Source organism: Macaca nemestrina, chromosome 9 (assembly GCF_043159975.1).
Source record: "Macaca nemestrina isolate mMacNem1 chromosome 9, mMacNem.hap1, whole genome shotgun sequence".
Classification (NCBI taxonomy): Eukaryota; Metazoa; Chordata; class Mammalia; order Primates; family Cercopithecidae; genus Macaca; species Macaca nemestrina.
In genome coordinates, this window is record NC_092133.1 from 49956713 (window position 1) to 49971305 (window position 14593).

Genomic DNA, 14593 nt, shown 5'->3' on the forward strand with positions numbered 1-14593 from the left:
TAACCATATTCATCAGTCATTTTTCATTAGTGTAGGACAGGGGTCCCCAACCCTCAGGCCATGGACAACTACTGGTCCGTGACCTGTTAAGAATCGGGCCACGCAGAAGGAAGTGAGTGGTGGGTGACTGAGTGAAGTTTCATCTGTAATAATAGCTACTCTTCATGGCTCACATAACCTCCTGAGCTCTGTCTCCTTTCAGACCAGTGGCAGCATCCGGTTCTTATAGGAGCACAAACCCTATCATGAGCTGCGCATGCGAGGGTTCCAGGTTGCACACTCCTTATGAAACCTAATGCCTGATGATCTGTCGTTGTCTCTCATCACACCCAGATGGGACCATCTGGTTGCAGAAAAACAAGATCAGGCTTCCACTGGTTCTACATTATGGTGCGTTTTATCATTATTTCATTTTATATTACAATGTAATAATAATATAAATAAAGTGCACACTAAATGTGATGCACTTCAATCATCCTCAAACCATCCCCTCCCCACTCCTGTCTGTGAAAAAATTGTCTTCCACAAAACCAGTTCCTGATGCCAAAAACGTTGTGGACCGCTGGTGCAGGACATTTCAGTTAATGATGTTCAACTACTGGCCTGCCCTAGAGAAGGAGGACTCAGAATTGTGGGGAGGCTTTTTCAACTTACAAGGTAATGCAGATTCTGATATGGCCTCCTGGCAGACTGAGAGGATTAGCATGTTTCCACAATGCGCATCACTGCCATACTGTTGCAACTGGTGTCTTATGAAACAAAATGCTTTAAAAAACACAGTACATAGTCAAGAAAAATAAATTGACTAATATAAATCCTTACTTCTGAATTTGGACATAAGCTTCACATTCATAAGAGCTTCAAAAGAATGAATACCAATTAAAAATAGCTTGAAAAATAAGTTTTCACATTCTTTCAATAAAAGTGATGCCTTCTCTCCTCTTGGAAATTTTTCTTTATTGTGGTAAAGTGCACATAACAGGAAACTTAGTATTCCAACCACTTTTCAGTGTACAGTTTAGTGACATTAAATGTATTCACATTGTTCTGCAAATATCACTGCCATTCATGCTCAAAACGTCTTCTTCTTCCCAAACGGCAACAGAGTAGCCACTAAACAATAGCTTCGCATTTACCTCCCCCGACTCCACCCCTAACCCCTGGCAGCCAACATTCTGCTTTCTGTCTTTATGAATTTGCCTACCCTAGGAACCTCATGTAAGAGGAGTCAAACAATATTTGTCCATGTCTAGGTTATTTCACAGAGCATTATGTCCTCATTAATCCATAATGTAACATGTGTTAGAATTTATTTCCCTTTAGGACTAAATAATATTCCATTGTATGTGTATATCACATTTTGTTTATGTATTCATCTATAGATGAACATATGGGTTCTTTTTTTTTTTGAGACGGAATCTCACTCTGTTGCCCAGACTGGAGTGCAGTGGCGCGATCCCAGCTCACTGCAAGCTCCGACTCCCGGGTTCACGCCATTCTCCTGCCTCAGCCTCCCAAGTAGCTGGGACTATAGGTGCCCGCCACCACACAAGGCTATTTTTTTTTTTTTTTTTTTTTTTTGTATTTTTAGTAGAGACGGGGTTTCACCATGTTAGCCAGGATGGTCTTGATCTCCTGACCTCGTGATCCGCCCGCCTCGGCCTCCCGAAGTGCTGGGATTACAGGTGTGAGCCACAGCGCCCAGCCCTGTATGGGTTGTTTCTACTTTTTAGTTGTTGTAAATAGCACTTCTATGAACATGGGTGTACAAATACCTTATCAAGTCCTTACTTTCAATTATTTTAAGTATACACTAAAAGTGACATTTTAACTGATGTTAACTACTTGGATTAAAGACTAAAGAAAAAAAAATTACCATTGGATTTTCTTTTTGCACTCCTCATAATTAAAATGACTGATTATTTGTCACTAACAAAAGTCAACTTGGAAGAACCAGTTGTGACACAGACACCCAGCATGAAACCATAGTAAATATAGATCTTCTCAGATAACTTTTTTTGTTCTGTGCACTTTTGATACAATTCATGTACTTAAATGTGACATGAGCATTTTTGAGCCATGAGCAATTATTGAGCCAGAAATCCAATATCTACATGTCTTTATATGTCTTTGTCCTAGAACATCCTCAGGAGACCTCCCTTAACAATAACTGCTCAGGCCGGGCGCGGTGGCTCAAGCCTGTAATCCCAGCACTTTGGGAGGCCGAGACGGGTGGATCACAAGGTCAGGAGATCGAGACCATCCTGGCTAACCCGGTGAAACCCCGTCTCTACTAAAAAATACAAAAAACTAGCCGGGCGAGGTGGCGGGCGCCTGTAATCCCAGCTACTCGGAGGCTGAGGCAGGAAAATGGCGTAAACCCGGGAGGCGGAGCTTGCAGTGAGCTGAGATCCGGCCACAGCACTCCAGCCTGGGCGACAGAGCGAGACTCCGTCTCAAAAAAAAAAAAAAAAAAAAACAAACAAAAAAAAAAAACAATAACTGCTCAAAAATGACTCACATATCAACGTGCAAACCAATCATTTGCAAAGATAACAGGACAGGAATGATTGGCTCTGACCAGTCATTTTTCACCACCTTGGAATAGGCTTCACTTCCCCTGAAGCACATGATCCCCCAAAATAATGCCTAAATAAAACTGAATTTCTGTTAAAGCATGAGGAAGGAGAAATGGCCAACTAATGGTGTCTACTACACTCAGATAAAGTGAGTACATAAAATCCAAGGAGACTTCACTTAAATTAACTCAGTGGTACAAACAGAATAATTTAAAACTTATCTTCACCTAAATTTCAGATAATTATATTATTTTCCACTCAGTATAGTGTAAATGTGAACTGAAACTATATTAGGTATTTTGTCCATCTAGATTTAATTATAACATATGTTTTTATTTATTTACTTTTTTGGGGGGAGGGGTCTAGTTTACTAGAATGTGGCTTCTATAAGGGAAGAGAGAGTCTATTTTGTCTGCTTCCATATTTTCAGTACAGGGTAAGAACAGTATATATTTTCTTTAAAAAATGAACTAAGAACAAGTTTTTAAGTGTATTAGGTATGCCACTTCAGAGCAGATGTACAACTGTTTTTACTATATTATTACTTATATTGGATATTTCATTTCTACAATGGTTTTATTGTGTCACTTTACCTGTAGCATATTTTAAAAATAATGCCCCAAATTCACTACTCATCTTATAAGCTAGTATAGCCTATTCATTGCTATTTCAAAGTCTTCTCTTACTTTGTCAATCCTATTCTATGTAACAATTCTTCTTTCCCTTCTTACACAAAGTACATATTTACATTTAACTTTTATCATTCTGCATTATGTCATGGACCAAAACAAACAAACAAACAAACAAAAAAACCCCACAAACTTGCTAGCATAGTAGATGATCTACCATTATCTAATATTGTATAGCAATTGGTAGAAACACCTCTTTCACAATCATGGGCTACTTCCCATTTTTAAAATCATCTTTCCTTCCTTCAAACACCACAGATGAGCTGGCCCTGATTCAGTGCTGTTTCCATTAATATTTTTGTTGCTCTAAATATAAAATGAGAAGAACTGCTTAACTCATGCTCTGATTAAATTCTGGAAAGGAGAAGATTCCAGGCTTCAAGGCTAAAGGCAGCAAATGAAATTGTTAAACACTAAGGATTTATTACTCCCGTCCCCTCCTAAATCCCTTGCCTCCTATCACTCAAATATGCTCTGCACTTTCCTTCTTCTGGGTTTTGGCTTACTTAGTTTGTTTCGTCTACTTAGACTGTCTTCCTCATATAGGTTTCACTTTGAAAAAAAAAAAAAAAAACCTAACCACCCTTCAGTGCTAGTCTTAAATTCTTCATCCTCCAGAAAACCTTTATGTTCATTCACCAACTGAAATGTTTTCTTCCTTTGAATCCACATGACAATTTGTGCTCTCCTACTTGACTTTATTATTATAGCATATGCTTACATCAACACATTACTAAACTTTTTTTTTTTTTTTTTTTTTTTTTTTGAGATGGAGTCTCGCTCTGTCACCCAGGCTGGAGTGCGGTGGCCAGATCTCAGCTCACTGCAAGCTCCGCCTCCCGGGTTCATGCCATTCTCCTGCCTCAGCCTCCCGAGTAGCTGGGACTATAGGCGCCCGCCACCTCGCCCGGCTAGTTTTTTGTATTTTTTTAGTAGAGACGGGGTTTCACCGTGTTAGCCAGGATGGTCTCGATCTCCTGACCTCGTGATCCGCCCATCTCGGCCTCCCAAAGTGCTGGGATTACAGGCGTGAGCCACCGCGCCCGGCCACTAAACTTTTTTTTCTCTGTCTCTCTCTCTCCCCCTCTCTCTCTCCCTCTCTCTCTCCCTTCTTTCTCTGACTCTTGTATAAAGTACCTAGTATATTATATTGCATGAAGTTGGTTTCCTAGAAAGGACCCCTTTCCCTAGTCTGAATAACCCTCTGATTGTTTGAAGGGGGAGGGTTCCTTAGAGTTCTCAGTAGTCTGGAGACACAATCACTCCCATCACTGTATACCTCATCACAAGAAGTCCATGCATACTGTCCAGGGCATATCTCCCCACCCAGATGCTTCTTTCAATGCAATGTCTTTACACACCTCATTGAGACTCAGTATCTCACTGGACTTTTACCCTACTACCAAACTTTCCTCAGAATTCCTTGGAAATCACAGTCCATCATCAACAAAATCCCCTAAATATTCAACTTTCCCTCTTAGTGTTACCTATACTTTTTGATACCTTCTTTCTCCCTATACCCCTCCTTGACAAAAGACGCTGCTTTCTGTAGATCCCCCAGTAGTGACTCCCATAATTTACATAGCACAGAGCCTAGGAGTACAGACCAAGCATCCTTCTGACTCCTTTGACACTCAGTACCAATTCCTCTGAAGTGAATGACATCAGATAATACCACCCATTACATTTCCTTGTTATAGTCATCACATGCCTTTTGAGTAATCTCCTTTATTAGTGGACTAGTTTAACATTTGGCTTACCTTTTTTTCCTACATCACACTATAGGATTAGTAGCATAAGTGGTGATGTAAAAATCTGCAATGACATTCTAATCACAGTAGCATTTGACAGTCAATGATTCTCTTTTATCAATCTTGTTCTTTCCATGGTTCAGGGGCCTTGTATTTTCCCCGTATTCCTGCCACCTCATGGCAGCAACATCTCAGTATCCCCACACCCTTCTTCTCCTGATCTGTAAGTGCCGAAGTTCCCAAAGCTTAGTCTTTGTATTTTTTTGTCAAACCCATTTTCTGGGTGATTTCATCTTGACCCCTTTTTTTGCTCTCAAGTCTAGGTCAGCATTTGCAACTGCCTTGCCAAGAATTAGGTTTTCGTACTGAAAAAGCCTCATGAACCTTGATTACTGCCATCACAATAGGCAGTGGAGGAGATATGGGGATCTGTTCAGGACAAAAACCACCAAGTCATTCTTGATTTTTCCTAATGTCCCCTGAATAATTCATCAGCAAATCCTATATGTTCTATATTTTAACCCCCTTCTCAAGGTCTCCATAGCCTATCAACATCATTCAACCTACAGTCAAATTTTGCCTGGACTTGTCATGCATTTAACTCTACTTGTCCAAAACACTGTGTTACCCATTCCCGACATCCTCCCTGCACAGCATCTACAATAATCTTTTTATATTGGATTATGTCGTAACTGTTTAAATCATTCAAAAGCTTTCTTTCCAACACACCTAGAACAAATCCCATATTCTAGCCCCAGGTACATTTCTGATCTCATTTCCTATCAGACTTTTTCATTCACACTAGCCTCCAGCTCCCTGTCTGCCTTTAGGGCTTTACAAAGTAATCCCAGAATGCTGCTCACTTAAGAATCCACAAGTCTTGATCTTTTCCTTTATTCAGGTCACTGTTTCAGTTTTATCCCAAAAGAACTATCTTGACTTTATTATCTAAAATAGCACCACTCTCATTCTTCCCTTGTCAACCTTTTTTTTCCCCTTAGAATTTATCACTACATAACTTACTGATTTATTCATTTCTTCAACTAGTTTGCCTGCATTACTCAGGTGGAAACTTTGATTATTTGTTTGTTTGCTTTTTCAATTGCTCTATATCCAACTTCTAGAACAGTGTTTAGCACATTATAGGTACTCAAACATATTTGACTAAATGATGGAACTAAATCAATTAAGAGTTAATAAGACTAAAATACAAAATGAGATAAAAATCAGCTACAAAGGATGCTTACTTGTGGATAACAACATAAATTAAATATAATGAGTGACAGATTTGTGGACTACTTTTAGTTAAACTGCTGATTCAGATCAGGGTTCTGTACTTGGCATAGTGGAAGAGCTATTTTGCAAGCCCAACACAATTAGGTTGAATTTTTTTCTTACTGAGAGTGTTTGATAGGTGATAAAACTACACGTAAGAAGAGCTCTAATCATGATGCTCCTGGTAATAGGAAAATAAAGGCAATTACTCATGTGCAAAACTAGAGGCAATCAAAAGCTAGATTTGCCAGAGATGTTTAGGTTTTATGTGCAATTTACAGCTATTTACAAGTTAACCATTGAAATGCTGTCCAAAATTAACTCTGCAATTGAGAATCCAAAATGTTTAGCATCTAAACTTTTTCCTCAGTAAAATGCAACCTTTAAAATTTTTTCTAAATAATAAAACATTAGTAACACACAGTTGATTAGAAATAGTCATAAACATTTGATTATAAACAATTATAGTCATTAGTAATAATCATTTGATGATAAATAAATAAATAAATTGAAAATTTACAACTTTGGTCTTAGATACTGCATTTTTGAAATTCCAAACAAGCCAACATTTTCTGAGACATCAAGATCTTTGTAACTTTTAGTAAAGTACTAAAATTGGTAGAGTTATTTTTTTTTACTTTCACTCAATCAGCATTTAAAATTCAAACATTTATTTCAGAAAAAAAAATCGTTACTTAATTTATTACACTATTTCTTCTACTAGAAGTGGTAATTTAATATTTGTCATTAGAGATTCCATTTTGAGAATCCTTTGAGTTATCCTACTGGAGGAATACAAACCACTAAGAAAATATATACATTTCAACATCTTATTCAATGCAAAACATCATAAATATTTTGTTACTATTTTCATAGTAAAATAAAACTCAAAAAGTTGCTAAGTGCTTACCTGATATAATCTGTATTGAGTTTAGATAACTAAACTAATATAGCTCCAAGTTTCAGGCTTTTGTTTATATAGCGTAAGTATGCAGTTAATGCCAACTATAGGGTTACAGCTTATCTGCAAAACCCAAGCTTTGTTTTTATTTTAGTTCTCTATATTAACATAATTTCTCATACCTTCACTCTGAGTACAGAAGTAAACATTCTTGCATCTTCAGATACACCTCCGATGTAGAATTTTTTCTGAAACACTGGGGGATGATTATTTTCATCCTGAATCTCAATGTATACTTTAGCTGTATTGCCTGGAGGACAAGAAATGATACATTTTTTACTGGTGGTTATTCATGGGGGAAAAAAAGCACCGAAGTAAATACTTGCTGCACTTTTTCTGGGAAACACTGAAAATAAATCAAAAGCCATTTCTAGATGGCATGCCTAGTACCCCCAAATTCAGGGGGACCCTGATAATGATGCTTCTGGTATAAAAATGTTAAGTTGCTGTTATTTCTTTTAATTACAATGTCCTGGTAATTCATTTTACTTGATTTAATTTGGCGCTAAAACATTTCACCCTGCCAATTTTAATGAAACAATTCAACTGTTCTTGTTCACAAACACTTCACACACAATACTAGTTATACCAATGGGACACAAATATGTAAACCCTTTATGAAATAATAGAAACTGCCATAAACTATTATATGAATATATACTTATTTATTCTTAAGTATAAAATCAGAAATGGCATTTCTGTAGCTTAAAATTGTACTATGACATTTTTATTTTAAGACTAAAAGGAACAGTATTTGGGTGAGGTGTTTATTTCCAAATGGAAAACAAGTATTATCATGCTTGGAAACTGTCAATGTTAGAGGCTAACATTCACTGAAAACAATGTAGCTGAAGATAACATTATGACTCATAAATGCTTCATTTTGCCATTTAAATAACAGTAAATGTACCATAAATAATACATGTCATCATCAAATGTTAGAACCTCCCTCAAATCATTACACCTTTAATGAGAAATGTGGTACTTGTCACTAATCCAAAAATGACCTTCTAAAAAACAATTTAATGTATAAAATTAACTTATAAACCAAATAAAATGGGAAATAAGTGGCTATTTATTTCATAAAAAAATAAAGTCAAATAAGTATTGCTAATGTATTACCTAAGTCAATTTTTCTGATGCATTTCAGTTATGATCAAATATATGGCAATTAATGTACATACTATTTATCAAGGATGTCCTTATTTTGGTGTTTTTCCTGTGTTTAATGTCTCCTGTACAATTTTAACTAATTAACCCCAGTGTACTTGCAGGATACATCATGGGTATACATTTGTATTGGTTGAATAAACTAATGAATGAATAGCTTGTATTAGTAAGAACTTAGAAATAGTCTGTTTTTTTGTTTGTTTGTTTGTTTGTTTTTTTGGTTGCCCTGGGAAAGGTCAGAGAGAACAGGGAGTTAACCCTATGATTTTGCTCCTATCCTGCTGATACTCATTCAGTTTTTCTCTATTTGTCATCTGTGACCTGGAAGAGGTAGAATCAAGAGGAAAACCATGCTAGCTCAACAGAGAAGAGAACTCAGCAGGGAAGTAGGGCTAATAGCAGATTATGCTTCTCTATCCTGTAGTGCCAGGGCTCTGACTTGTACCCTAGTCAGTCAATCAGAATTCATCCAAAATGAAATCATATTTAGTTTAGTAGCAGACCAATTTTATCTCTAGAATGAAAAATGCTAACAGCTCTAAATTTAAAAATAAAAGAGGACTTTTAGAATATATCACCTTTCCAATCACTTATATCCTCTTTCATTCAGAAACATATACAATTCACATGTGCTATTTCTTTTCAGAACTCTTAGAATGACAGAAGTCTCAGAAAAATACTGATGATGTATATTTTCTTCTTTAAATGGGATGAGTCATTTAAAATGTTATACAATTTTCAAAGAACAAGAACTTTGTCATGATCTCTTCCCTTACCTCCCAGCCCTAACTTCATATCTGGATGGTAACCAAATCCTACGTGTCAACCTTATAAGCAGGTAAATTAATGCATAATAAATATATCTTGTGTCATTTTTCTCTCAGCTCCACAGCTGCCCATATACTTAAGTCTGTTGTTGTCTCACCTGAGTGATTAAACATCATCTGCTCCCCTGTCATGTCTTTCTAATGTGTCCTGCATTCTGATATAACAAAGACATTACAAAATATACAAATGGGATACATTAAATCAAATGTTAACCCAACAACCACCATTCATATGTACATTTTTTTTTTTTTTTTTTTTTTTTAATGGAGTCTGGCTCCGACGCCCAGGCTGGAGTGCAGTGGCACAATTTCGGCTCACTGCAAGCTCCACCTCCTGGGTTCACACCATTCTCCTGCCTCCGTCTCCCCAGTAGCTGGGACTACAGGCACCCACCACCACACTCAGCTATTTTTTTGTATTTTTAGTAGGGACGGGATTTCACCGCGTTAGCCAGGATGGTTTCCATCTCCTGATCTCGTGATCCGCCCGCCTCGGCCTCCCAAAGTGCTGAGATAACAGGTGTGAGGCACCTCACCCAGTCTCATATGTACGTTTAACAGAGACATTACAAAATACAAATAGGATACACTGAAGCAAATGTTAAACCAACCACCATTTATATGTACATTCTATCATTTAATTGTTTCTTTAAACATTCATTATAACTTTTGAGGGACTGCCATGTGTTAGTTACTCTGGTTACCACTATGTGAGATAAAATATAAAATATATAATCTTCAAAACATAAACAATTTATATTAAACCATTTAGCATAAAATATAAGGCTCTTAATAATCTAACATGGTTATTTGGTTTTATTTTACTCTTCTCTCAATTTTATTATCATTGACAGATATTGTGAGTTTGTGGCTGTAACTGTGTGTGTAAGTACATAATCCCAAACCCCTCACAGACACACACACACACACACACACACACGCATGCATGTATGCACGCAAACCTACAAACTTTACAAAGTCTTGAAGAAAAAAGAAGGGTATTATAAAATACATGGACTCTATTACAGGTAGAACTTTAAGAAACTCGTGATTTTGAGTTATCAGATTACTCATTTTTTTTCAAACAATACTACACTAATCCATTTTTTAATTGACAAATACATTTTAATACGTAGTGAATTTTTCACCATATCCTTAAAAAGTCTATGACTAGGGAAGTAACTTGGTAGTATAGTCTATAGAAGAATAACTTTATTTGGCCCTGGTTTACTGAAAGCTAAGGGGCTTTCTTTTGTAAGTCAGGTATTTATTTAGGTGTGTTCATATGTCAGATTAATAAGTACTAACAATTCTTTTTTTTTTTTTTTTTTTTGAGATGGAGTTTGACTCTTGTTGCCCAGGCTAGAATGCAATGGCGCAATCTTGGCTCACCACAACCTCTGCCTCCTGGGTTCAAGCGTTTTTCCTGCCTCAGCCTCCTGAGAAGGTGTGACTACAGGCATGTGCCACCATGGCCGGCTAATTTTTTGTGATTTTTCAGTAGAGATGGGATTTGTCCATGTTGGTGAGGCTGGTCTTGAACTCCCGCCCTCAGGTAATTCGCCCACCTCAGTCTCCCAAAGTTCTGGGAATACAGGCATGAGCCACCATGCCTGGCCAACAATTCTTAAAAATATTATGTGTATATTCATATACATACTTACATGTATACTTTGTGCATATAAGTTTAAGATTCAAATACCAAATTGTTCCTATGAAAGCTCCTTTGATTCAGTGGTCTGTATCAGTTATTAAGTGGTTTGTGGGAAAAGGGTCTATGGATAACCCAAAATATGATTATATAACCTGAACATAATGGGGAGAGATGATTATACTTAATTATAATATTTTAATTAAATATTTATTTATACGAAAATTAATGACTATACAATACTAAATTCCAGAATACTTCACAACCAGCACACAAACAAAAACTCAAAAACATTGTTTAGACTTAAAAGAACTTATACATTTATTTATTTATTTTAAAAAGCCACGATCATTTAGTTCCTTTCACAAAAAAGAAACAGCTATAATGTGATTTATAACAATACTGTATCATGAATTTTGAAATTTATGATGTTTGCTATATATCTAATTATATAGGATAGTTTGTAATAGTCAACCAAAAATAAATATAAAATTGTGAAAAAGGTGTTTTCATTAAGTTTGTGGCTTAGAATAAAATTGTTAATTTTTATTTTCTATAATGTAAAGTAGACTAGTCTTCTTTTTTTTCCTTCTCCTTGATAATTTTAGGCAGTTGTCAGGTATCCCTCCTTTGAAATGCTATAGTGTATTAAAAATGTTTCTTTCTATAAATAACCTTTCCAGAGCTTAGTTTACATTGCATTTAGTTATAAGCATGATTTTATTCTTATTAGATTTCAATACGCTTAAAGATGGAAATTGTATCTCCCACATCTATTAGTACTATAATGCTTCAGTTTGTAGATAGTTTTTCCCCTCAGATACTATTCTAACAGAATTTCTTAATTTTTGCTGAACAAAAAAGTTGATATTCAATTAATTTGCTAGTTTTCTTTGATTATAATCATGAGATTATGATTAACAGAAACAAAAAGTTAACTCTTAGAAGGATATGAGGGAGCTCACTAAATCAAAGTGAAGTCCAAAGAAGGCTTTTGGTACCACAAAATAATCAGGAAGTTGCAGAGTCTTTAAAGCAACAGATGTTTGATTTTCTTGCAGGTAACTGCAGATGAAATAACAGCAAACTCTGTTCTTCTATGTTCTTTTACCCTACTTCTTCCTCTTTTTTTTTTTTTTTTTTTTAACAAACAAAAAAACAACCCACTAGGCTTAAGAATCATACCCTGGGGACACATTACCTGATTGTCCTAATTTGGGTCATGTGCTTGATCCTTGTCTCGGGGAGGAGAAGTCACCAGATCATCCACTTGAGAAATTATTGGGATAATTACAAGAAATTGCAGTGTTTCTACTTAAAGAATGTAAAATAAATGTTGGCCAGTAAAAAAAGTAAATGCAAATAAATGTACACCTATAGTTAAATCACTAGAACAGCGTTCTTTTCGACTTTTTTATTCATGTATACACAATGTACCTGACATCATCGATTTCCTCGGCTCACATGCTTCCCCACTAAGGACTGTACCATGTTCTTCCACCAGATTTGGATATTGATTATTTCAAGGTTGAAACTTGGAAGCAACTCTGATTTAAATTATTTTAAGATAGCCTGTTTTTTATCTCCTTGAGAATTTACAAAAACTTTTTTTCCATGTTGTATCCTTTATTTAATGTAGACATCAGACATATAACCAAAGAAAGATGCTAGAAAGAAAAAGAAAAGCACCATGATAAAACAGATTGAAAAATGTTAGGGGACCAACATGCGTGCCTAATATCCTAGTATTCTCCTCCAGTCTCCCTTCTGACTCATCTAAACAATGCAAGTATTGGAAAGAGAACCAAAAACAGTGAAAGAAATTACAAACTAGGCTAAAGAGTTATTTGGAAAGTGTTTTGGTTAAGAGACATTATAATTTTTCTGTGTGCTTTAGGGCACCCTGACTTATTTTTCTTCCATTATTAATTTTTTTCTCCAATTTTCTATGGGACAATCTTTTCTTTGGCCAGAACATTTGGCTTTAGTAAGCCATAAGTTTTAAAAATGACTCCTGAGGTAAGAAAATGTGAGATACCTTCTTGCAATGTTTTAAAGAAAGAGAAAATAATACTTTTATGTAGTCAAGCTCAGAGAAAAACTTAGTATAGATACCTCCTTGAATATTTCTTCTGTTCTATTTTAGACATTTAAACATGGTAGAAGGAGTTCAGAAGAGTGATTTTAAATACCTATTAACCTCAACTTGACTCTATGATCTTTAATACCAAATTTAGTTTGATTTTTCCCTTCCCTTACTTTTGATAATCAATACCATAATGTTAGTTTTTTCTTTTTAGGAAGGCCCTATTATCCTCAAGATGAATCCATTTCATTTATCCACATGACTAATCTAGTGCCTACACTGCACTGGATTTTCAAAGAAAGCCTTACTGAATAGAAAGCCAATGAGTTAAAAGTGTTCTCAACTGTGATCAATTTGGCTTCTCTAGAGCCATTTTTGGTAGTCATGACTGTGTGGATAGGGGAAGGTAGTGCTACTGGAAATAAATGAGTAGAGGTCAGGGATGGTGAGAAATGTTCTGTGATGAACAGAATGGGTCCTCATCCCAAACAAACAAACAAAATATTTGTCCCAAAATGTCATTAGTGATGAGGCTGAGAAACCCCAAGTTAAGTAAAAAGAGAAAGAGGAATTAGATGAGTTAAGATAAAATGGAAAGTTTCCAAAAAGCTATAGTAACACCCTCCTCAATCCATCTGCATGTATATGCCTTTAATGTGGAACTTATCAATATATGCTGTAATTATTTGATCACACATTGGTTATACTCTTTTTGATTGTGTCCTATAAAGTCAAGGGTTCAAGCCTGTTTACTTCTACTCCTGTCACTGCCTCCTAGCCTCTGTTCCTGACATTCTCTCAATCTAAAATATTCTTAACTCTAAGTCATTTCTTTAGTCATTGCTGGCAAATACACATTATAGAAATATTTATTCCTGTACTTGGGAATGTAGGAGTTTAGTCTGATTAGAAAACCTACACTAGACTATATTTTCCTCAACACCTTAAAGGAAAGGACTGTGTTTTTCTTATTGTTATATATCCTTCTTGCCTAACACATTAAATGATTTTTTAAATTGTTATCATGGTAAATGATTTATAGAGTCTTCAAACAGTCCTATTGAAGATAATTTTTTAAAGGCCTGGAATATCAGATTTATATTTGTTAATTTGTTGGTATCAAGAGATTGAAGTCAGTTCCTGACTCTAAAAGTACACAATTTTTTATGCTGTTTTTAAGACAATTTTTGTTTATGCTTTATGGGTAAATTAGTTCTGGAAGCATTGTGACTTCCACATAGTAGGTGATATGGTTTGGCTCTGTGTCCCTACCCAAATCTCATCTTGAACTATAATCCTCACATATCAAGGGAAGAACCTGGTGGGAGGTGATTAGATCATGGGGGCAGTTTTCCCCAGTGTGTTCTCATGTAGTGAGTTTGCACGAAATCTGATGGTTTTATAAGGAGTGCTTCCCCTTTCACTCTCTGTTTCCTGCTGCCTTGTGAAGCAGGTACTTGCTTCTCTTTCCCCTTCCACCATGGTTATAAGTTTCCTGAGGCCTCCCCAGCCATGCAGAACTGTGAATCAATTAAATATCTTTTCTTTATAAATTACCCAGTCTCGCGTACTTCTTTATAGCAGTGTGAAAACAGACTAATACA

General features: G+C 35.9%; 1 protein-coding gene across 11 annotated transcripts in view; it reads right to left on the reverse strand.

The window, feature by feature from the left end:
* The window catches only part of LOC105496640 (protocadherin related 15), a 1825405-nt gene that overhangs the window by 89964 nt on the left and 1720848 nt on the right, over positions 1-14593 (reverse strand). For all 11 annotated transcript variants that reach the window (XM_071069550.1, XM_071069551.1, XM_024797557.2 and 8 more), the window contains one exon: positions 7378-7505. In XM_071069550.1, the coding sequence (XP_070925651.1) occupies positions 7378-7505 (128 nt within the window). The remainder of the gene's footprint in view (positions 1-7377; positions 7506-14593) is intronic.